The 24405-nt window shown below is 40.3% G+C and overlaps 1 protein-coding gene across 3 annotated transcripts in view; it reads left to right on the top strand.

The window, feature by feature from the left end:
- Bmp2k (BMP2 inducible kinase) overlaps positions 1-24405 on the top strand; it is a 106227-nt gene that overhangs the window by 62587 nt on the left and 19235 nt on the right. Inside the window, exons 9-15 of one of the 3 annotated variants that reach the window (XM_028773635.1) lie at positions 233-312; positions 2273-2436; positions 9774-9991; positions 11570-11668; positions 12951-13135; positions 17444-17601; positions 23569-23691. In XM_028773635.1, coding sequence (XP_028629468.1) covers positions 233-312; positions 2273-2436; positions 9774-9991; positions 11570-11668; positions 12951-13135; positions 17444-17601; positions 23569-23691 — 1027 coding nt within the window. Of the gene's footprint in view, positions 1-232; positions 313-2272; positions 2437-9773; positions 9992-11569; positions 11669-12950; positions 13136-17440; positions 17602-23568; positions 23692-24405 lie in introns of all 3 variants that reach the window. The other 2 variants (XM_028773636.1, XM_028773637.1) reach the window with 2 other exon arrangements.

The following is a 24405-nucleotide window of genomic DNA, read 5'->3' as shown; positions in this document are numbered from 1 at the left end:
TTTTTTTACTCAGTGTTTACCCAAAAGAATAGTGTATACAGATCATCATCTAAAGATTTCTGTAGACCATCAGAATGAAGATGACATTATGTAAAGTGATACTTACAGAGTAAATCTGAGGACTGTGTCTGAATGCTAGTATCTCAGGCTGTGCTTTACAACTTTTATGTCTTATCTATAGCATCAACATGACTACCACTCAAAAACTAAATAAATTCTTTTTTCTTCCAAGAATTCTTTTCTTCCATCAGCTCTTCCCGAACCGATGACTGCTACTGAAGCCGCTGCTAGGAGAAGCCAGATGAAGGCCAGGTGGGTAGGGTTGAGCTGCTGCTGGAGGGCGGCCATCTTGTCAAAGTAGAGGCAGTAGTTTCCGTTCCCTAAATACTGTCTCCACTTACCCAGCATGCTGCGTTGTTCAGTCTGTGGTGCTAGGAGGTAGACGAGAGAGGGCCTGACAGCAGGCTCCTGTGAGCAAGCACTCTCTCACCAGTGAGGACGGACTGTGGGACTGTGGATGTTGCAGCGGGCCCTCTGTGGACATGTGGTTGTCATCATTTTCAACACCGGCTGGTCTGAATTCAGGGAACTGTAGAGGCGAGTTAATAACTACTAAGCCTATTTATATTTAAGGAAGGAAAAAAATAATCGTCACAGGCCATTAGTGTGGGTAGTTTGTAGAATTTATATGTGCATGTAACTAGAATGCTTGGTAAAGAATCAAGATTGAAATCTTATTTTCAGTTATTTACTCCATTACTAAACTTGACTCTATCATGTAGAGTAAGACCTTAAATCTGGGGCTGGAGAGATGACTCAGCAGTTAAGAATACATATGGCTTTTGTGGACAACTTGATTATTATTAAAAATGAGCTGTGATTGGCTATTATATAACTGATCTTGCTGTCTTCATTATGTTTTTAGACAGCTTGTACCATACCACTCTGATCATTCGAGCATCTGCCCTGTTAGTGTTAGGAGACTGCATACCTGCAAAATGTTTATACATTTTCTGGAAAAAATTTGTCTTAAGGTTTTTTTAAAAATAATTTTGTGCATCATAGTACCTTTTGATCATACGTGCTTCCATTACCATCCTTGTCTCCTCCCACCGCCTGCTTCCTCTTCCTAACCAACCCCTTCTGTATTACTTCCTGTCTTTCTTCTTATGACTTACTGAATTCAATTATATTACCAATCGGAATTTCTGACATTTTGCCACACAGTTTTTCGTTTCTTTCTTTTTGGAAAGATAAGTGTTAGGAGGTCTCCCTCTTGTGGTACATAGAGGTATTATGGTAGGTGTGTGCTGTAAGAACTGTGGACTTGATAAATCATGCATATGCCGTTTTAGTTGTTAAATCATTTGAAATTTTTTTAAGTGAAATCATTAAAGAAATATAGGAGAGATTATTAAACTTTCATAGAGTTTATGAATATAGAAAGCAAAGTTGAAAAAATATGCAATTTTCAGATTGTACTGGCCCCACACTCGTGAACATACTGCCAGTAGGTACCAAATGGACTGAGTGGTTATGAGAGAGGGGGGGAGGGAAGGGAGCGAGCCAGCCAGCCCATGAGGTCTTGAGGGTAATAGGGAAGAAATTGGAGGAGAGAGAGTTGGGGGTTAGATTTGATTTGGATTCTTTGTATGCATGTATGAATGCTAAAATAAATTTATTTTTGCTGTTGTTTTGAAACATCGCTTATGCCTGCTAGTCATTGCTTTCAAAATTGTGCTTACTCTTCTGCTGCTTGCATTTGGGGCTTATGCTGAGTACCAGTCAGATATTTCTCCTGATCGCCATTCAGTTTTCTAGGAAAACAAAGGTTGGGTGAGCAGGCATCCTGACTTTACAAGCACTGGCATCTCTGGTTTTACCTGCAATAGGAGACATTTTCTTTTTCTCGAGTGCAAGCGAGGGGGATTATTTCTTGTTTTTTTTTTTTTTTAAAGAACTGGATCTTGGTTTTGTCAGAAACCCTATGAGAAAGTTTCTGTTTGTATACTCTCAGTCTTATGCTGTCCTTTAGATCGCCAGGGTTATACTCCTGTGCTTCCAGTTTTGAAGACAGTTTCAACAACTCTGGCTGTTTGTATTATTTCCTTTACTAGCTTTATTAAACTTATGTTCTGAGATGGATACTTAGAAGGAAGCCAGAGGACTAATGTGGTCATCTGTAATAATAACTGTGTCTGTATTTTATAGAATGAATAGTAAATTAGAGATAATCTCATTATTTGGAATGAATTATATTTTTCTGTTATAGAATAACAGATACCATTGGACCAACAGAAACCTCAATTGCACCAAGACAAAGACCAAAGGCCAATTCCACCAGTGCTGCTTCCAGTGTGCTGACCATTCAGAGTTCAGCAACGCCTGTTAAAGTCCCCGCTCCTCCCCAGGAATTCAGTAACCACAAACCCAAAGGTAATGAGCCTTTGCAATTCTGACCTTTCATGTTATGGATGAACCTGATGTGGTTTGTTTCCCGTGGAGTATAAATGAATTTAACACTGTAAAGCACGGAACAGTGCTTGAAGGAAAGCCTTGCTGTGCAGGCATGTACACTCCAGTAAGACAGACGGGCATGGCAGTGTGCTCCCATAGCCCAGCATGGGCTGTGAGATGGTGCATGGTGGTGGGGCTGGGCACTGGAGGGATGGGTTAGGGGTAGAGACAGGCTGGTTTTAGGTTTGAGGGTCAGCCAGTTCAACTGCAGTGACAGCTTAGTGGGAGACTTATCTTAATGGAAAAAAGTGGGACAATGATTTAGGACGTCCAGACCCCAACCTTTGACCTCTACATGTGGGTGTGCATACCCACATACATGTCTACACATGCACCCCCACCACAAGAAACTGTCTGCTGATGTCCATTAGACTGAACTGTTTTTTTAAAAGGCAAAACAAAGTTATTAGTGATATAAATGTAAGTCTCAGTTTGCTTTGATATATGGGTCGAAGCTCATCTTTTGGGTCATCAGCCAAGAGGTTTGAGGTTTGCTGTACAGGTGTAGGAGACTGTGTGTTATATTAGACAGGAAGGAGTTTAAAGTCCATCCTCACAGAGTTATAGTCTCTAGAGCCTTGGTGAAGGAGCCATATGGATATCACAGCATAAGTACTATTCTGATTTGATTTTGAGAAATTGTTTTTATAATCCTTTTTTGTTCCTTTGAGACAGGATTTCTCTGTGTTGCTCTGGCTGTCCTGTGTAGCGAGAGGTGTTAGAAATGGTAGACCAGATGTGGTCCTGCTAGCTCCTGGCCACTGCCATCTTCCCGCTCTAAAGCGACCCAGCTGGCCAGGAGTCTTGGTCCAGGGCCTATGAGACGTTGGCGTGGCTGCTGCCTCTGCCAGTCAGCTCCGTGGACTCCATGGCTCTAAGCATGGCCCTTGCGCCAACTCCACCACACTCATAGTGCTCGGCTCAACCCCAGACAATATCCACCATGCTTGCGGTACCCGGTAGAAAGAAGACTCTTAATGCTTAAAGATTATCCAATAGATGTATATATTAGCAAGTACTCAATACACAAGATGCCCACACAATTAGAATTGTTAACCCAAAAACATAACCTTGATAAGAATAACTACCTTAGACTGCTAGAGACACACATACATCCACAGCCATCTTCTCTCCTCTCTTCTCCTTCTCCTCTCTTCTTCCTCCTCTCAACTCCTGGCTCCACCTACTTCTTCTACTGCCCAATCACCACCTCTAGCCTTTATTTTACAAATTACAGTGGGTAGAAGGTTTGCAAAGTCACCTGCATACTGATTCACTCCTCCTCTGCAGCCCCTCAGGAAAGTAGAATTAGCATCAAACTGCAAGCCCAGGGCTATCTACAACAGTCTTGGAATTTACTCTATGGACCAGAATGACCTGGATTTCACAGAGATCTGCCTGCCTTTGGCTCTGCCTTCCTAGTGCTGAGATTGAAGGTGTATGCCACTGCCATCTGGCCTGTTTTTATAATCTTAAATGCATTATGGTAGCATAATACCTTAAAAATAATTCTCTAGAATATTTCCAATAGAGTAAATTTAAGTTTTGAAGGCATCAAAGATATAGTCTGAAAAGTCACTTCCAGAAAATCCTGATTTGTGTAACATTTCCTGGCAAATCTGTCTTGTTTTAATGTTTTGATTACAGGTACTATAGTGGTTAAGAGCAAATCTTTTGAGTCATGAATCTGATTTGAGTTTCATTTCTCCCATTTTTAAAAACTAACATATATAATAAAAATATGTGTACCTATCTAATAGAATTCCAAGAAGTTTACATGTCTACCTAATTTAAGGCCTGGTCCAGAAGTGTTAGGAGATGTTAACTGTTACTTACTATTACTTATGTCTAAGCTCAGGGACAGCAGGTGATGCGTATCTTTGCATTTATTACCTGGCATATTGCTACAATCAGTTTGTGGTATTGAAATGCATGAATTGGAATATTAAATCCATGGAGAGGAGAGATGACAGTTTGAACTCATTTGTATATAATTCCCATTTCACTTAAAGATGATTTCTGCATGTAGATGTTTTGGCTGTATGTATGTGTACCATCTATATACCTGGTAGTAGCGTCTAGGACAGGGCATCGGATGCCTTGGAACTGGACTTACAGACAGTTGTGAGACTGCTTCTGCTACATCTTCTGGCAAGTAGATCTACAGCTAGCAGTAGGCCAGGATGGAAACATCTCAGTAGCTCGTGGCAACTCTTTGTAAAAAAACAGTTGTTCCCATTTCTCCTAACCTTAGCCCTGGACAACGGCTATAGAGGTATCATTTGTGCATGACTGCTTTTCAGTTGGCCTTGGTGTGCATAATTATTCCATTATATCTGACTTTCCTATTTGTTTCTCCTTCTGCTCTGGTGAATTCTGTAAAACTAGATGTTCCTTGATATAGTGATTCTTAAGCAGGTAAAAATTGAGACATAGGGCACAGCACAGCACAGTCCTAATGGCCAAGGTGCGTGATGTGTTTAAAACTTTAACTTTTGACTTATTATACTTCAGAGATCAGAGCTCCAAGGTCAGCTATTTGTATTTTTTTGTGAAGCTCTAATGATAAATGACATGGACAAAGCTGCCAGGCAGTAGCCAGAAAGAGTCAAGTTAACCTTTAACTCAATAGTTCCACTAGGTTTTTGTTTCTGCACATTGTACACAATGACTCTTCTAAGAGTCCCAGTGTTTTGTGTAAAACTTATAACTTCAATTGTTTTTCCTTTTCCTGGGGTCCCAATGTTGGCTCTATTTTATTTTCTAATAATTTCTTTAAACTTTCTTTGCAAGTCAAGCATTAATCTGGAACTACCATTGTGCAGTTATTGCATTGTTTCCAAGATGAGAGCACACAGGTGCACCGGGGCCATTGGACTGTGCTGTGCTGTGTCCTATGCCCAATTTTTAATTAAGAATCATTACATCAAGGAACATCTAGTTTCAGAGAATTCACCAGAGCAGAAGGAGAAATAGAAAGTCAGGTAGAATAATTATGGACACCAAGGCCAACTAAAAAGCAGTCACACTCAAATGGAATCTATACAGCTGTTGTCCAGGGCTAAGGTTAGGGGAAATGGGAACAACTGTTTTTTACAAAGATCTGCTGCAGGCTACTGAGATGTTTCTATCCCGACGTACTGTAGGCAGTCCCTTACTTCAGATGGTGGGTCCCCTGGAGGGATGTGTCTCCTGCTTCTCAGGGTCCCAGATGCCATCCTTTCCTATAAGGAGCTGCCGTGGGCTTCTGAGATGTCTCCATCCTGGCCTACTGCTGCCAGTCCCTGTCATGGTAGGCTGTCCCCAGCATCTCCCCCTTTTTACTTAAGAAATTGTATGGTAGGTAAGTGTTTGATATATTCAAACCGTAGCAGGCATGTAGGTAATTTAGGAGCGGCTTTAGGGATTCTTTAGAAGCCACAGGATTCTTAGGGTTCTCTAGGGAATTGAGAATGTGACATGATTACGGATCTTACCCAGAAGAAGAGGTGAGAGCCTCATGTGTAAAGAAGTAGCAGCCAGCCATGAGGGAGCGTACAAGATGCTGGGTCATTTCTGTGGGTTGGATGCTGTTCATGTCCTTATCTCTTCAGACACAGTTATCCAGTGGATTTCTGGGCCTATTGCACCACAGGTCATATCTGGCTTACCTGCTGTTACTCAGTGAGATGATCTGGCTGTCAGTGCCAGACTTGTCCCTGATGACAGGGCTGCATTTGTTGTTTTAGCATGCTTGTTCCTGGTTTACGTTGGAGAAATTACAGCTTTTATATGTATGTGTTTTACTTTTTAAAGATTTCTTTTTTTATATAGAAATTAGAGTAAAATATTCATCTGCTATAGAAATACTGATAGAAAAATGTAAAACTTTCCTGGTTTCTTTTTAGTTAAATACCAGTGTAGCATGTATGCTCTTAGCTTTTTAAGAATAAATAATCATTTTGGTAATAATGAACATAGTATAAATTAATATTACTACTATAGCCATGTTTAGTTCATATAAACAATTATGTCATTGTCATAAATAGCCTCAGACATGTTTCTTTGCTACTTGCTTTTTTTTTTTAAATCAAATCATAAATTTTACTTATTCTCACAGGGGTTATAAACACAAAAAGGCAGGACGTGGGGAAGGGAATGGCACTGGAGTGTGGAGTGGGGAATACAGATATCTTTCAGAACCCGGTATCGGCTGGGTGAAGGTTCAGGGGACAGGTCACTGTGACTCTGCCTATGACTCACTTGTCCTTATCTAAGTTGGTATTATCTGCCAAGGCTACCTATTTACAAGGTCTGTGACTACTCAGGCTGGTAAATTTCCACAAAAGCTGTCTGTTTACAATAGCTTATAGCCATTTGTTTCAATGTTTTTCCACTGAGACCCAAGACTTGGTGTTAGTATACATGTATGACAGGCCTATTGCTGATTTTAGGCCTATGGCTGATTTTAGGCCTTCAGTGTATAAGCAGGGCTGCCCCTGACATCTCCTCCCTTATCTAAGTATAGAAGGGTTGTGGCCATTCTAATCTTGCGATGGCGGGGAGAGAAGCCTGACCTCCAGTACTTGAAGGGGACCTTGTAATGGCTCTAACCCCCCTGTCATTGTCCAGTGAGGCATGACGGCCATACCCATCCCGATGTCTTTTTCCTGGAGAGGGGATACTTTTGACATCAACCCCTATGCAGTCAGGCTTGTCCCTCAGGAAACCCAGAGAGATATTTTTAACTTTTATTGATATTCCCTTGCAGTGCTTAGCCTCGAAGCCTAAGCAAGAATTCAGATCGCCAGTCAGAGGGGGTTCTGGGTGGCCCCTCTTTGCTTGGTCTAGGGGCGGAAGTCCCCTCTTTTAGGTTGGGTGGAGATGGGTTTTGGGAACACCCTGGATAGAGTAACAACCTCATCTTGAGTCTCGTGGTCCTCCATAGCTAACTTATGATAATGTATCTGAATAGGTTTTGCTACCAAATTATTTATCTGTTGTTTCACAAAGTTAGTCAGTCTATTTAAGGCCAGGGACCAGAAGAAATAAGCAAAAATACCCAAGATGGGAGAAAGTAGAGTTGACAACCATGGAGAGGTTGAAAGCCAATTCTTGTACTAGCACTCATCTTTCTCTTTCTCTCTCTGACTTTTCTCAGGGCCTTCTCTGACCTTTTTCATGCTTTCTTTAACCATCCCTGTCTTGTCTATGTGAAAGCAACATTCTTCTTTAAGGGCTGTATACAGTCAAGAGCTGTACACAGTCTTTTCTATTGTACTAGAGTAAATCAAGTCCAATAAGGATCTTTGCGATTTTAGGAGGTCTCATCAGACGGTGAAATGAGGGATTTCTTCAGATTAGTGATGTCAGTCTCTAGCTGTTTGATGTTCTTGTCAGTGGCCCATCGAAGGTCTGAGTAGTATAAGTTTGGAGGCCAGCATCTGGATTAGAACTTCTAACAACAGACATCACGGGTGATTCATTTTTACCTGAGATACTGCCCAGGTTAGAGCTCCTGGGAGGCCTTCTTCCTCAGGGTTTTGTGAGGTTGGGTACAGAGCTGCCGCCTGGGATCTGCTCTGTGCTAGGGCTCAGACTGGAAGTCCCGCTACTTTCCTTTTAAGATGTTTTTGAAAAGTTATGTCAGTATAGATCTGTTGTGTAATTTTTAATTTACTTCATGTCATGAGTATACTGTAAGTTTTATAACCACTTAGATTATTTCTAGTATTTGCTATTATTAATAATGTGGTGGTGAACAATCTTACAATCAGTTCTTGATTTCCATGCCAGTGCATGCCATGCAAACATATTTGGGGGCTGGAGAGATGGCGCATTGGTTAAGAGCATTTGCTGCTCTTCCAGTGAGCCCTCACTTGGTTCCCAGCACACATGTCAGGCTGCTCATAACACAAGCTCCAAGACATCGGATGCCTTCTTCAGAAGTACAAGCATGCACATGTTTACACACACACCTCACATAAATAAAACTTTAGAAGAGGCGTATTCATTTAAGATTTGTGAACAGTCAGATTTGGCCCAAGGTTTCCAGGAACTTACAGCACCAGCCTGTCTTTGCAATGTTTTATAATGTCTGGAGCCATCTAAGATAGGATAAAGGCATGCAGGTGACTGGAGATGGCCCACTGTTTTTGCATGGGTGTGATGCAAACTCTGAGTTGCAGGGCCATCAAATTTCATCTCAGGATTGCTTCTTGCAGCTGGTATACCTTTGCTACCACTATTAAATAGTCTAATGATTCCTGGGCATCAGCCCACCCTATTGGGCAGATTTCCTGCAGATCAACATAAAGATGAACTTTCACGAATTAATGCTGTTGTGGTAAATTAATGACTTTATAGAATTCCTGATTTGATTAAAATAATTTTAGAAAGAAGGTTTTAAGAGATGGCTATAGTTGTTTTGCCAGAACGTTATAATAAAGTTAGACTCAAGTATAGAATATGCCCATTCTTCATAGACTAATAAGTAAAGGCTGCATAATAAAGAACACAATGAGCTTTCACAGTTACACTGAAAAGAGAAATAGGCTTGGAACAAATTTGTGATCAAGGAAGAACATTCATTCTAGGTGAGGTGTATGGATGAAGCCACAGGTGTGCACTATGATAAAGCAAGGCCACGTGGAACTGTTGCTGTGAACTTATAATGAGCTTATAGAATAAAATACTGCTTTAAACTTACTATCCACATCCTTCTGTAACTCCCCCTTTTGTGTAACATTTTATCTATGAGGTGTGTGCTATGCCACAGGAGGGCATTGGGCCTCCTACTGTCTCACTTTCCACTGCATTCTTTTGAGATGGGTTTCCTGATGAAACCTGGAGCTAGCCTGGTAACCAGTAAGCTCCAGTGATCCTTCTGTCTCTCCCATGTTCCCAGCCCTGGGCTGCAGGGGAGCACAGCCCGTCCTGATTGTTTATCTGGTTGCTGGGGTCCAAGTGCCTGATACCACACAGCAAGTGCTTGTACCCACTGATCTTCCTCATCTAGCCCCACACACCTTTTTGAGGCAGGTTTTCTTTTTGTACCTGGAGCTCACTGATTTGGCTAGATTGACTTTCTAAGATATTTATTTTTTGGTGTTGTAGATGATAAAATTACACTTTATAGGCATTTACAATTATAGTAGATACTTGGTTTAGACTATGTAGTGTACACAAAGGTCTATTATAAAACCATGTAAATGTCTTAATAACTTGAAATCTCATTTTAGTGAAATTGCCTATGTATTAATGTTTTTGAAATATAGGAGCATTGAGACCTGGAAGTGGGTCTGAAGTCTTAATGGTTCAGGGCCCCCCTCAGCAACCACCACAGCAGCATAGAGTCCTCCAGCAGTTACAGCAGGGAGACTGGAGATTGCAGCAACTCCCTTTGCATCGTCATCCTCACCAGCAGCAGCAGCAGCAGCAGCAACAGCAGCAGCAACAGCAGCAGCAACTACTTCAAAATGCTTATTTGCAGCAGGTAGTATTTTTATTACCTTATATAGGGAAGTGGTGTTGTGAAATTCACACAGCAATTGAATACCATTGCATTCATTTTTGTATGATAGACTTAAAGTAGGCATATCATAGCTTGAACTGTATTCATATAAACACTATTCCTCAATATCCTAGTCGCCAAAGAATGTTTTATTAATTGACATTTGTTGCTAAGTAAAGAGATGCCCTGTTAAAATAGATTGCACTGTGGCTTTATGAAGTGAAACTGTTCACTTGGTATTCAGAAATAAGCATTACAGATAATTTTGAATCCATAGCAATGCTACTATGGAAAAAATATTGTAGTTTCAAAAGAAACATTGTCTTTTCATTATTTTCTTTCCTTTCCTGTTTGCCCGTGAGCCTGGTAACCCTGGGTCAGTCCTGCAGCTCTGTTACTAATGTCTCATTATTTTGCTTGTGTTGGGACAGAGGCAAATAGGAGGAGTTTTTCTGTCCTTTATAAAATCCTGCAAAATTCTACCCTCGCTAAACTTCTACATGGGACTTTTGTAAGCACAGGCATTTTATCATTATCTAAGGCATGTTTGAGCCAACTGTGTATAGGACACTCCATTGGGCTGCTCCCTCAGTTGTTGGCTGATAGACACAGTGGGGATGGTACCGGGAGGAGAGTGAGGAACCTGGAGACTTGCTGTAAGAGGGATCACTGAGTGGGCTTTCATCAGCTGGGAAAAGGCGATGCTTTTCCCTAAAGGTGTTAGCTTTCCCCAGACATGCTTGAGCTGTGCTGATCACAGTTGTCACACTCTGCTTTATCACTACTCTTAAAACTAATTGGATGGACAGAAATTTACAGTGACAGATTATGGTTGTGTTATATTGTTTTTAAGGCTTTATTTTCTTAATCATTGTTCTGATAAAATCAATATTTAAAAAAACAGAACTAGGATAGAGAAATGGCCCAGTGATTAAGAGTACTAGTTCCTTTTCCAGAGGATGTAGGTTCAGTTCCTAGCATCTATGTGATGGTTCACAACTATCCTAACTCCTGTCCCAGGAAACTAGTGCTCCCTTGGATTCTGTGGGCACTTCCTGTACATGGTGCACAGGCAGACATGCAGGCAAAACACCAGTCACACAAAATTAAAAGTGAATAATACTGAAAGAGAATTCTGGCACTGGAAGGCATGGATATTGTCTTAGTGTTCTATTACATCGAGGAGACACCATCACCAAGACAACTTATAAAATAAAGGATTTAATTGAGGGCGTACTTACAGTTTCAGAGGATTAGTCTATTATCATCATGGTCGGAAACATGACAGCAGGCACACATGCATCTGCTGGAACAGTAGCTGAGAGCTCAAATCTGATTTGTAAGTTGCCCAAAGCGAGAGTGAGACATGAGATTGGAAACCTCAAAGCTTACCTGCCACTGACATGCCTCCAACAAGGCCACACCTACTCCAGCAAGCCATACCTCCCAATTCTGCCCAAATATTATCATTAACTGGGAACAGCATTGAAACATATGAGGACATTCTCATTCAGACCCCCACAGTGTTGACTTCTGTTTCTGTTTTTTCCCCTCTCCTAGTATCAGCATGCAATGCACCAGCAGCAGATACTTCAGCAACAGTTTTTAATGCACTCAGTGTATCAGCCACAACCTCCTGCATCACAGTATCCTATCATGGTAAGGGCTTTGTCCTGTCTAGACATTCTTTAGAGGTATATATTACTAAGGTGGGATTTATAGTATGCATGATGCTATTTAAAATTCATTCTTCAAAACTCAGTTTGGGGCCTGAGAAGATGCATCAGTCCAGCAAGTGCTTATCATGCATGCACAAGGACATGAGTTTAATCTTTAGCACCCACCTAAAAATCTAGGCTTAGTAACTTGCACCTGTAATCCCAGCAATGAGGAGACGAGGCAGAGATGGAAAACCTCTGGGGTTTGCTGGCCAGCCAGCTTAGCCAAGTCAGTGAGCTGCTGGTCCAGTGAGAGAGACTGCATCTCAAAAAGTGAGGAGAAAGAAGGCTGAAGATGCCAGAGGCTGACTGTCCGTCCACACATGCAAATCGGTTGTGTTACTTAGTGAGGGACTCGGAGAGATGCTTCTGTGACAGTGTTGCCAAAAGGACTGAGTTCAGATCCCAGGCTCCCATTAGAAGGGAAAGCCAGCAGCACATGCCCTGTCCCAGGCCCACTGGGTAGAGGTGGAGACAGGTGGATCTTGGATGCTCATTTGTCAGCCATTCTAGCTGATGAGCCAGGTGGGCTCCAGCCTCAGTGAGAGAGCTTGTCTCAAAACCAATCTAAAGATTGATGGAGACATCTCATGGTGGCCTTGGCCTCCCTGTGTTCTTATGCCCTCACCCTGCACTCGCGCACGCGCACACACACACACACACACACACACACACACACTACCCCCAATTCATGTTAAAATGTCATTTAATTGACATATTTTATTTGAAGGCAGATGGATATTCTCAAGCAGCCTGCAGTTAAACTCTTGCATCTGAATATGGCACGTTATAGCTGTCTAATGATACTTGTGATTATAAGAGTCCCTGTTACCTTTTGTCGTATGTGTGTTTCTTCCATTCAGCAAGTATCTATTGAGTAAAAGTGAAACAGAAGGACAATGCCATGTATTTGCTCCAGAGAACAGTTTGCCTTTTCTTCTTTTACAGGAATCAGTTTGCTTAACCTATTTCTTTCTCTTTTTCTTAAAATACTTAAAGGAAGAAATTTGAATCTGGCCAAGCGAGTCTGGCTTTATAATATGAGATGGGTTTAAATCACTCTGTAGTTTTCTGGTAACAGTTCCTTCTTCAAATATTCAGTTATTTTGGGGGTTTCTAGTTTTGTCTCCATAACTGGGAAAAGGAAGGAACATGGTAACCAGGTGCAGAGGTGCAGTGCTTTGGTGACTTGGACATAGGCTGTGTGTTGCTTCTTGTTTCAGATGCAGCAGTATCAGCAGGCTTTCTTGCAGCAGCAGATGCTAGCTCACCATCAGCAGCCAACTCAGCAAGTATCACCTGAGTATCTTACCTCCCCTCAAGAGTTCTCACCAGCCTTAGTTTCCTACGCCTCGTCACTTCCAGCTCAGGTTGGAACCATAGTGGACTCCTCTTACAGTGCCAACAGGCAAGTATGTTCCCAGTAGATGCAAAGGCACTTACTGTGGAAGTGGGTGGTGCTACTGAGAAGCACCGAGTGGCTCTTGAAGGAACACGTTTTCGCTATGAGCGGATTTGTTTCCTCCTAGTCCTCTGTGACGTGTCTGTCTTCCTCCTGTTCCATCTGCTGCCTCCTCCAGTTCCTAATTGCAAAGTTTAGCCACACATAAAGACACTAAGGAGTTTATTGGTGTATACATACAGGCATTCTTTGTAATTTAAGTAGAAGCAAAATCTAAGAAAACCACTTTAGAGTTTGAAAATAAAGAATCCTTATAGATGTGTTAACTTTTTCTACTTATGTGTTACTACTGCCTTCAACTAACTTGACTATTTGTAAAATTTCTATGATTTGGTTCAGTTTACATGGGGGACAAACATTTCAAGTATATCATGCATAGCAAACTTCTTCTTTAGTGTAGTTGAGAAATGGTGAATTTTAACTATTCAGGTTGGTTAGAGTTACTGTGTGAGTACTTTCTATGGGAAATCATTACAATAAATTGAAGAAGTTTGGTACATAATTTCTCACATTTGGATGTGACATTAATATAGTAGGTTCTTTAGGGTCTTGGAATTCAGAGTCAATATTAAGGGGTTTGGAGAGAGCTTGGTAAAGAGCTTTTCTGGCAAGCATGAAAGACCTAAGTTTGATCTTCAGGCTCTATTAATAAAGCAGGGAGTGAGGGCACACACTGTCCTCTCAGAGCTGGAGAGATGGAGACAGAAGGATCTCTGGTCAATCAATCAACTCTAATTGACAAGCCCTAGTATCAAGAAACAAGGTGGACAGCCCCTGAGGAATAACACTTGGGGTTGACTTCCTTCCTCCTCATGTGTGAACACACACACAAACATGCACAAGTATACACGTGCATACAAAGGTACACCCGCTCCTGTCCCAAGGTAGTAAATATTGATATCTTTAAGTATGAAACTGAAATTAGCTGATGTTTTATACTTCTCTGAAAGATCACCAGCTTCTGGAAGTACAAGCATGCACAGTGAAAATGGAGTACTAACTGTGAAAACATGGGTGAGAGGATCCCTGCTACTGTTGTACAGTGTGCACTGTCTTAACTTTTATTATCTGTTGTTTTGATTTTTTTCCAGTTTCTTGGGGAGTGCTGGAGGGTGAATCTCAGTCCTTGCTATGTGGATTTCTAAGGAAACAGCAGCTTAGCCGTTTGGGTGCTGGAACACCAAAGAAGCTCTTAAACACAGGTTGAGGATTTGAAGCAGTAGCTGAGAGAGTGTGCGAGTCTGAGTGGACAGCGAGCATGAGGTCGGCAGCATCCTCCGGACAATTGAATGTGTTCAGAGAGGGTAACGGTGCAGTTCCAGATTTGGGAGTGTGAGTGAGTGAGTGAGTGAGTGAGTGAGTGAGTGAGACAGGAGAGGGGACAAAGGGAGGTGGGGGGAGGGAAGAAGGAAGAGAAATGATAGGGATCTCTTACAGACTGGGGAGACACCAGGACAGAGATTTTAAAAAATTAATAACATACATTCTGAAGCTGGGACAAATGCTTGCAGTGGAGAAGAGCACTCAAAGGTGCACATTAGCGTTTGCCATTTACTTGCTCACGCTAGCTTTTGTCTGCTTAGCATTCTTCCTTCATATATTAGTGGCATCATTACAAGAAAGCTAGGGCCTAACGTACACACTGGAAACACATTAGATCCAGTAGCCTCTGAGCTATGAAATGCGAGCAGTGGTCCAATAAAGCTATGACGTTAGTTCCTCTGTGACAAGAGTGATGTAGTTTTTATTAGAATCACATAGTCTGCTTGATGTAGTTCATATTCACAGCTAAGCTGCTGTTTCCTTAGAAATCCACATAGCAAGGACTGAAATTCACCCTCCAGCACTCCCCAAGAAACTGGAAAAAAATCAAAACAACAGATAATAAAAGTTAAGACAGTGCACACTGTACAACAGTAGCAGGGATCCTCTTACCCGGGTTTTCACACTTAGTACTCCATTTTCATTGTTCACGCTTGTACTTCAAGAAGCTGGTGATCCTTCAGAAGTATAAAACATATACTTTTATGTCAGTAGCCCTAAAACTCAGTGATGAGTACAGCAGCCTCATCAGTGTCTGTTGTTGTTTTGATACTGGGTCTCATTGTGTGTAGCCTTGGCTGTCCTGGTGCTTATTAATAGACTAGGCTGGCTTCAGACTCAGAGGCTCTCATCAGTATCTTAAAGCTAAATAATACATAAAAGGAAATCTTTCCATTTTCCATCTGTCTGTCTGTCTGTCTGTCTGTCTGTCTGTCTGAAAATTGAAGCCATGCCTTGAGCCTTCCAGGCACAGATGCTTTTTGTTAGTTGTTTCTCCAGCCCCTATGCTGTTTTTTTTTTTTTAAATTACTAATTTTTACTTTGTATGTATAGAGTGTTTTGCATGTGCACTATTGGGTACCTGCTATGCACTAAGGCAGAGGAGGACACTTGTCTCCTAGATGTGGGGTCACGGATGGTTGTAAGCCACCATGTAGGTTCTAGGAATGGAACCCAGATCATCTGCAAGAGGAGGAAGTGCTGTTTACCACTGATGGTCTCTCCAGCATCCCTGTCTGCTTTAATAATGAATATTATTCAGTCTTTAATTGTTCAAAATCTTCTTAATTATTTACAGTTATGCAAATCAAATGCCATTTAAAGAAATGCAGTGTAGCAAAGTAACTAATTATGGTTACAGTAAGACAATTACTAAGTGGGGTTACGGATTAGGCTTCATTTTTTGGGGGGTAAAAGTATAAACAATTTGTTAACCCTACACCCCAGCCTAGTTCTGGAGATTAAACTAAGATCTCGAGTACTCATTGTGATACCATATCCCCAGCCCCTGTAAAGTGCTTTAATACACCTTTAAATTTTGGGTTAAGGTGACATTCTGTTGAGCAGTGTGCCAGAAACAGTCTCCGAACTCATTCCCGGAGTGGGAGGAGAATGATTCAAATAGAAAGCCAGGCAGTTTGAAGCATGCTCTTTGAGTTTTCCTATCGGCTGTGTATTTTAAGGACTGTGCAAGTCCAAAGCATTTGGAAACTAGAGATGGAACTCTGCCACATGAAGGTAGATGTATGACTTGGCCATGCCCAGGTTTTATTAACTGATAAGTCTGTTTAGTTGGAGGTAAGTTACTGTTTATTTCCCTTTTGTGTGTTCCAGCCTACAATAATTGTTTAAACATTCTTCTTTTGGCTGAAACACACCCAGTAAACCTGGATTTAGGAATGAAAAGGACATCTGTTGCCCCTTGTTTTCACTTCTGTGATCCATGACAGTGACTTTAGGATTATATACTATTTCTTTTAACACGTAGAGTCCTTCCCCAGTACCAATTTTTTTGGAATCAAATTGTTAAAAAAGCAGAACCTTATTATGGCTGCCTTATTTCTGTATTGGGATTTCTGGTTGGGTTGAGGGAGGTGCCCAGGTACCCTTGGGCTTTAGGCTTGCTTGTATTTTCTCCTAAAAACTAGCAGGCCTATCAGATGAACTCCATAGAACCCATGGACCCAGACCTGGGACCATAGATAAACTTTCAACGACGTGAGTGGTCTGTTATGTGTATGCAAACCCTCAGTTACCTTTGCCTGTGTGTAAGGCAGCACTAGCAGGTCACCAGTTTTTGGAATGTGTTAGAATAACAACTAATACTTAACAAATGCTTGGTTTTTGTTGTTGTTTTTTAAACCAGACACTGCATTTGTTTTACATATATTAAATTATTTACTCTCTTCAGTAGCCCCAAAAGTTTATGCTATATTCCTTTCCTGTGGACTAGGGTGCAGAGGAGTAAGGGCTAAATGAGGAGCACGTGAGTGTGCAGTCGCATGTGCAGGTGCTCAGAGCTGCGTGCCTGTGCAGTTGGCTCACGTGGCAGCCGTTGTCTGTCCATCCTGTACTCTTTATTTCTTTACTTTATCTTTTGGAGACAGGGTCTCACTCTAGCCTACGTTGGCTGGGAACTTACTATATATCCCAGGCTAGCCTTATAGCCTTAGCTGCCAGAGTGCTGCGATTCCAGGGATGAGCCACTATGACCCACGTTTTAGTTTCTTCCTTGATGAGTATTGAATCCCGGGTCTTATGTATACCAGGCAAGCATTTTATCCCTGAGCTCCAGCCCAGGCTCATCCTGTACTTAATCTACCGTCCACACTCCAGGTCTTGTTCCAAGAGTTTGTGCAGTGTGAAGTGAGGCAGGGAAAAGTTCCCTGAATTGTAATGTCATCCCTGTCATTCTCTTTCCTCTCTCAGCAGGTCAGTTGCTGAGAAAGAGGCAGTTGCAAATTTTACAAATCAGAAGACCAACAGTCACCCTCCTGACATGTCGGGCTGGAATCCTTTTGGAGAAGACAATTTTTCCAAGTTAACAGAAGAGGAACTGTTGGACAGAGAATTTGACCTTCTAAGATCAAGTAAGGGACACTTGAAGGCTTATTTTGCTTCACAGTAGAGTAACAGCTATATAGTTCAGCAAGGCCAAAGACTGTGAGGTGGTGTCAGAAATTCTTTTGTGCATTTGAGAGAAAAATACAGGCCACTTTCTTTCATATATTATTAAGCTGTGTTGTGTCACACACTAGAAATTAGTTGCCTGATAGTAGCTAATAAACTCAAGATTGCTGATATTTTAACCGTTAAAAACTATCTATGAATGTGCAATTCATAACATCTTCAAAACATGGAGGTTAATGTTCAGGTAGAGAAGACATTGTCAGTCCCTTGCCTTATTAATCGCTCTGCAGCTCGCTCTTGCACACTCAGTAGGAGAGAGTATGTCTGAGACTCCCTTGAGCATGCCCAGAGAAAGCATGGGCTGCACTAAGGTAATGTTTTGTCATTTCCTTTCACTGAGTGGTGACATAAAGGGACTGCTTTGTTGTCCTGATATGGCCAAAGTTAAATAGATTTTTTTCCACTTTCAGTCTGATATCTCAATGTTTTTACTTGGAATTGTTACCTTTTCTCAAACTACCTAATACATACATCAAGCTCTGCCATATGGATTTTAGAAATGATCTTTTTTGGAAGAATGTAGGTTTGAGGAGGTTTGCAGAAAAGCAAGAAGCTCATTTTGTGGAAAATGTAGGAGATTTTCTAGTTTCTGAGGCTTGTATGTATGTGTATATGTGTGTGTATATGTATACATGTATACATATATACTGCTATATACATACATATATATGTATATATACATATAATGTGTGCTTTTTTGCATATAGAGAGAAGGGCCTAATAACTCTCAGTTTCTAATTTCTATTTTATTTAAGTAACTAGCTTTATGAACACATTTAGTAAATGAAATGCTTTATCTGAATTAGTATGTATTTTATGTAAAATTCACAGATGGCCTACATTCATGTAAAGGATTCCTGTAAGGGATTCATGTTTGACATCTAAATTTGTATTTTGCATATTGGTGATTAAGTGTGAGCATAAAAATGAATTTTAAGCCTATGATATACATTTGTTAACTTTGATAAGAAAAAAAAAACCAATCTTACCTCATATTAAAAAATGTTTTTAAATCACAACATTTTTGTATGGTATTTTTCGTGGAATTTCTATTAAGTAGCTCCTGGCTTTTAAAAAAGGTTGTAAATGGTCTCTTTTGAAGAATAGTAAAGGGAGATCAGGAGGTAGTCAAGTAATTATAATTTATAGGATTATTTTAGTTTCTTAATGTGTGTGTGCATGTATGTGTGTGTGTGTGCATATGCTCATGTACATGTGTTTGCATGCGTGTGCACACCTGAAGTCCCTCTCTCCTTTACTGTTTGAGGAATAGTCTCTCAGATGATCCCACAAATAAAAACTAGAGTTTTGGAGTCATTTTGTCTGGAGTCTTCCTGTCTGCCTGCTGGGCACTGGGTTTACAGTTGGCCACCGTGTGCCTAGCATCTACGCTGGGGATTTGGAGTCTCTCCTTACGCTGGTGCAGCAAGTGTATTAAACAAGCCATCTCCCCAGCCACGGGTGAGTTTAGAAGCAGAAAGTATCAGTTTTAATGTGCTCTGAGAAGGGTCTGCTAACAAATACTTACTGTTTCTTGGGTTTAAAAAATAATCATTTTATTATTTTGTGTCTTCTAAAATGTGGTGTGTCTTTGGTGGAGGCAGGAACTGGATGCGGACATGCTTGCATGTATAGTTTCATTTTTAAATTTTGGAATAACTGTTTTCAAATTTGAAGATAGGCAACATTAGTGCTGCACACATGGACTTGTATACTTGTTGACAGAGGCAGCTCAGCCTGCATCACACTGTATCACAGAAGATGCCAGGTCCCAGATGAGAGCCCAGGAGCATGGATGGAGAGCAATCTCTGCCATTATAAACTATCCAGATGCCCTTGAGCAGGGTCACCAACACCACCGGGCTACTGTACTCATTTCAGCACACAGCCTCAGAAACTCACTCTTGATCCCTGCTGATGGGATCTCACTAGACTAAAGTCACAGTGAGGCCACTCAGCTGCTGTGTCAGGCTCACCCCTGCCGCTTGTAAGCTGGGATAGATGGGACAGGGTTATTAGGGGAGCTGAATGAAATGATTGTCTCTACACAGGGAATGAGAGCCGTCATCACCTCATGTCTTAAAGTGTTTAGCTGGCATCTTGCAACTATATTTAATTCACTAGGTTTCTCAGTAAAGTAATCAGATGAGAGTCAAGAGCATACAGCACTGACCTGATGGGGACATGACGGCAGGGAAGCCGATGGACAGCAATCCGTAGTCTTCACATTAAGTGAGTAGACCGGAGTTCAAAGGAAGGAGTGGTACCTTTATGCAAATTTATAAATTGGTAGTGTATGAGGTCCATATTCTTTAGAAACACTTCCTTCTATAGTCTTACTTAGGTGTAACAGTCATCTTTGATATCTCTTTCGGTACAGCAGTAGTGTATCTAACATTTGATCTGTATGGTAGAGCTTAAATCATTCTGATAAGCAAGGAGCTCCTCTAGAACCTTCATTTCAGTAGAAGCCTGACTGTACACTAAGGGTTGATGAGTGTTCATTATTGCTTGGTTCTGCTGTCCTCAATGATTTTTTTCCAAACTGAAGAATTAATTAAATTAATGCACTTGAAATACCACATGGTTTATTTACACATTTGTTACTTGCCACACATGTTTATTGTTTTCCAGAGTTGTTTGTAAAAGCACACATGTTTGGTTAATGAAATACTTGCTGGGGAGAGACTGACCATCTTCCCGATGCTTTTGAGAACACACTCTCCTTGCAAGTGATACATACGTTGCAGAGTGGCTACATTGCCACTCAGGATTTTCCTGATCAAGTGTTAAATGCCTATTTGTTTAGTAGGAAATAAGATAATATTGTCTGAAAAGATCTATTACTTGTGTGCTTCCTATAGGAAGCAGTTTTAAAGTAGTAACATTTTTGAGATATTAAAACTGAAATAATTGATAATATTTTTTAGTGGTCTTTAAGGAAATAGTTGATTACCTGTAACAGGCATTTAACATATAAAATAAACTATTGTTGCTTTAGCTATCAGTGTAAATGAATGTAATTTATGGTTCAGAATCTTTTACTGGTTCTTTCCTAATAAGAATACATTAAACCAATATGAAGTATTAATGGTTAAGTTTGTCTCAGTGATGTGTTTTCAAATTACGCTTGCTGCTGTCCTTATCTTTTGTACCAAAGCATCAGATCAGTGTGTATCCCTCAGGAGGTTATGATATTTACTATGTTGAACAGTAACTGGAATACCACCTTTGGGGAAAATGTCAACTTGCTTCTTGTTAGATGGTGGTATCCTTGTAACTGTCCATTAAGAACAGTGGAAGGTTGATTCTTAGACAAATAGAGTTACTGTTTTCTGTTTAAAATTTTCTTTAAAATGACTAAAAGGAATAACAGAAACTCAAAGACTAGTTGTTTCACAATTTTATTAAGTATGTTCTATAAATTTTGAAGACACAATAGTTGTAAATGTAAGGGTATCTAAAGTAACCTTCGTTCATTCTGACGTGTTACGGTGTCTTCAATGCAGAGTAATGATTGTCAGGTACCTTAGACTGACTCCATAGTATCAATGAAGACTTCTTTACAACTCTGTTAACTCTTAAGTCTTTGTTAGAGGGCGTTATCTATTTCAGCTGCACAGTTAAAACATCTTCTAGAGTTGGTGGTATGATGGAAGACTTTGCTTTCAGAATTTTAAAGTCCTACCTTTTTTTCACTGTTTATATCAGTTGAACCCTTTGAAAAGAATCTGTTTTCACTTTCCAGCACAATGCTTTTATGTGTCAGGATGAGACAGATTCCTTATGTGTAACCCAGACTTTGTTCTACTTGAAAGAAAACCATCCATTTGAAACTAGTACTTAACATAGATTAGGGGTGACCAGGTCTTTAAAACGTAGCTCCACAGTAAGCATTTCGTTTCTATATCTATGTGACTGATTGTGTAGTAAACTAATGTGTATTTACTTTGTATTTTGTGTTCTGAGACCCAGATTATGTGAATTTTAGAAATCTTAAGTGATATAAAAAATATTCCATTAAACATTGATTTTGTATTTTGTGGAACAATAGAACATGATGCATTTTGTTACAAATGTATTCTTGTGTTTGAAAATAATTGAGTAAATGAGTTTTTTATACAACAGTAACTCCTGTGTTTTTCCTCTTGAAGACTTCTATATAACAATTAGCTTACTTCCACATGAAGGTTTTTGTTGTTATTGTGTCTAACTGCACAGTACTGTTTATGTATTTACCACAATTTGCTTGATTGTTGAAAATAATATACCAAATAGAAAAGAATTCCAAGAGTGTAGTAGTGCTTTTGCACCTTTGTAAGCCGGGGAACCATTGTTATGATAGTGTCTTATAAATTTAGAGAATACAGTAAAAGTGGAGGTTTCCAAGTTCACACTTAGATACTGTGGTGCATCATGTCTGTGTTACAGGGGAAGCAGCTGCTCTGTATTAATCTCCTGAAGGGTGGGATGCAGGCTTACGGAGGCTGTGTCTAGTTAGACTTACGTGTCTACATTCCGCCTTGATTGGGGGAATTACCCTTGATGCTTTTGTGGCTGTCACTTGGGTTAGCTTTCATTGGTTCTTTTGTGCTCTGTCAGGACGGGATAGAGAGGGTGTGTAGAAGGCCGAGGAGCCAGGAGGAGTCTTTGATATGAGTATATAATCTCTGGTGTATAGATACACGAGAGGCCCCTATACTGTCCTTCCTTCACGTGCCAACATTGCCTCTCGTATAAATGGTCTTCATTGTCTTTCCAGAAAGATGCTATGAAACTAGCTCTTCAATTGGTGCTTTAACCTCTAGCCTCTTAATTTACTCACCAGAACAATTCTTGAAAACAAGCTAGCATGAAAATGGATTTGACTTTTTTTTTTTATCTTTTAAAGTGGCTCTGGACCAAAGGTCTACTGGGAATGCCTAAAATCTCTTTCTTGATAAGTTTCAAATAGTACAGTTTTGATTGCTTAAAATAAGGAAAGAGACATTGTACAAAAGGTCAGAAAGTGCTTAGTTGGCAAGTCGTATCCCTAGTGAGGACAGCTTGAGCGTAAGGGAGTACAGCCATGAATGGGGAATGGAGACTCTTTCTCAGCCATGGCTGCTCTTGCCCTTGCTCTGTGATGTTCATCCTTGCCCTGTGTCTCCATCTCCAGCTGCCTGCAGTCTCTCTGTGCTCTGTAGCCAGTAGGCTCACTCTGTCATCCTGCCTTCCTTAGTTTTCAAACATACTGTATACATGTTTGTTTTTCATATAAGCTACATGAGGGTAGGGGTCAGAACAGTGCTGTGCATGGTGTATACTAAACACTCAAATATTTGTTTGATGAATAAGTACACTTTGTGAGCGTGCGTGTGTGTGTGTGTGTGTGTGCGTGTGCACATGTGTGTGTGTGCATGTAATAGTACAAAGTGTTGAGAGAAATGAATGTCAAATGGAGTGAATTATTTTTCTGACTATTGAGAATTAGAATTTACCAACTTTAGGAAGGTATAACCATTTGCAATTTTTTTCTCCTATAGGATTTTGGTGAAAGTGCTAACTGTGTCTTTGTAATAAGCAGGGTTTAAACTCAAGTTCAATATGTTACAAATAAAAATAGCTAGTATTAAATGAACCAGACTAATTAGGTAGATTGTATTTAATGTAATCTAGCACTGATTAATCTCTTTGAACTTGGTTTTCTAGCAACAAATACTTATTTACCTTAGGACAGACCCTCAGCCCTTATCAGAACAGGGCTGTGAATTACGCTTTTCATAAAGGCTGTTGTTTTAATTTTTACTTTGGTTTATATTGTATTTTACTTTTTGTTTAAAACCATCTTTATTTTATTTTTGTTTTGTTTGATCTTATTTTTGCAGACAGGCTCGGGGAGAGCACACCCTCAGATAAGAATGTAGACCTGCCCCCTGCCCTGCCCCCTGCTCCACACAGCTATCCTCCGGAGGAGCCTTTTGCTTCCGTCCCTTTCATTCCTCACTCAGGCAAGTTACACATGTGGCATCGTTGTCCTTGAAACACACATGAACAGAAGTAAGAGACGGATGTTAGGTACACAAGCTCGAAAATAGGAAGTATGTAACTATTAACCATCTAATCTTCCTAATGTGTGGCCTTTGGAGTTGCTGTTGTACATTTGCCAACAGGAGATACACAATTCTTTTCACCAGTTACTGGGTTCTATTTAAAAAAACAAAAAAACCACAAAAAACATCGCACATGAAGATATCTTCTATATTTAATATATACTTAAAATACTTTTATACTTAGATTTTGCTTAAAAATCTGATGTTTACTTAGCATATACATGATTTCTTGTAATTGTCTTAATGATGTTGTATTTGGCACGCCACTAACTACCCTTCTTATATTCACGCTTTTGATTTCAGTTCAGAAGTTGAATGCTGATACAATTCACTATGTAAAATTATTCTTGTTAGTAATTTCAAAGTAATTGTATGATGCAGAACACCTAGCATGATTGTTTTGAATTGCTGTCATATTCTGTATTTTATTCTTTTCTATCATTGAAGACCTTCCTTACATTTCTGCTCGCTGTCCTTTCATTGTTAATTTTGTGGATGACATATCTGTAGCATGGACAGTTAGCTGTGTATCTATGCTCATCTGTACTGTGCGGTTCCTCACACAGCTAATATCCTAAGTCAAAAGTATGTTATTTTTCTTGTATATCAAAA

This window comes from Grammomys surdaster, unplaced genomic scaffold, assembly GCF_004785775.1.
Source record: "Grammomys surdaster isolate TR1022 unplaced genomic scaffold, NIH_TR_1.0 233, whole genome shotgun sequence".
Taxonomy (NCBI): domain Eukaryota; kingdom Metazoa; phylum Chordata; class Mammalia; order Rodentia; family Muridae; genus Grammomys; species Grammomys surdaster.
The sequence above is the reverse complement of the archived record's forward strand: the minus strand, read 5'-3'. Positions and strand labels throughout refer to the sequence as shown.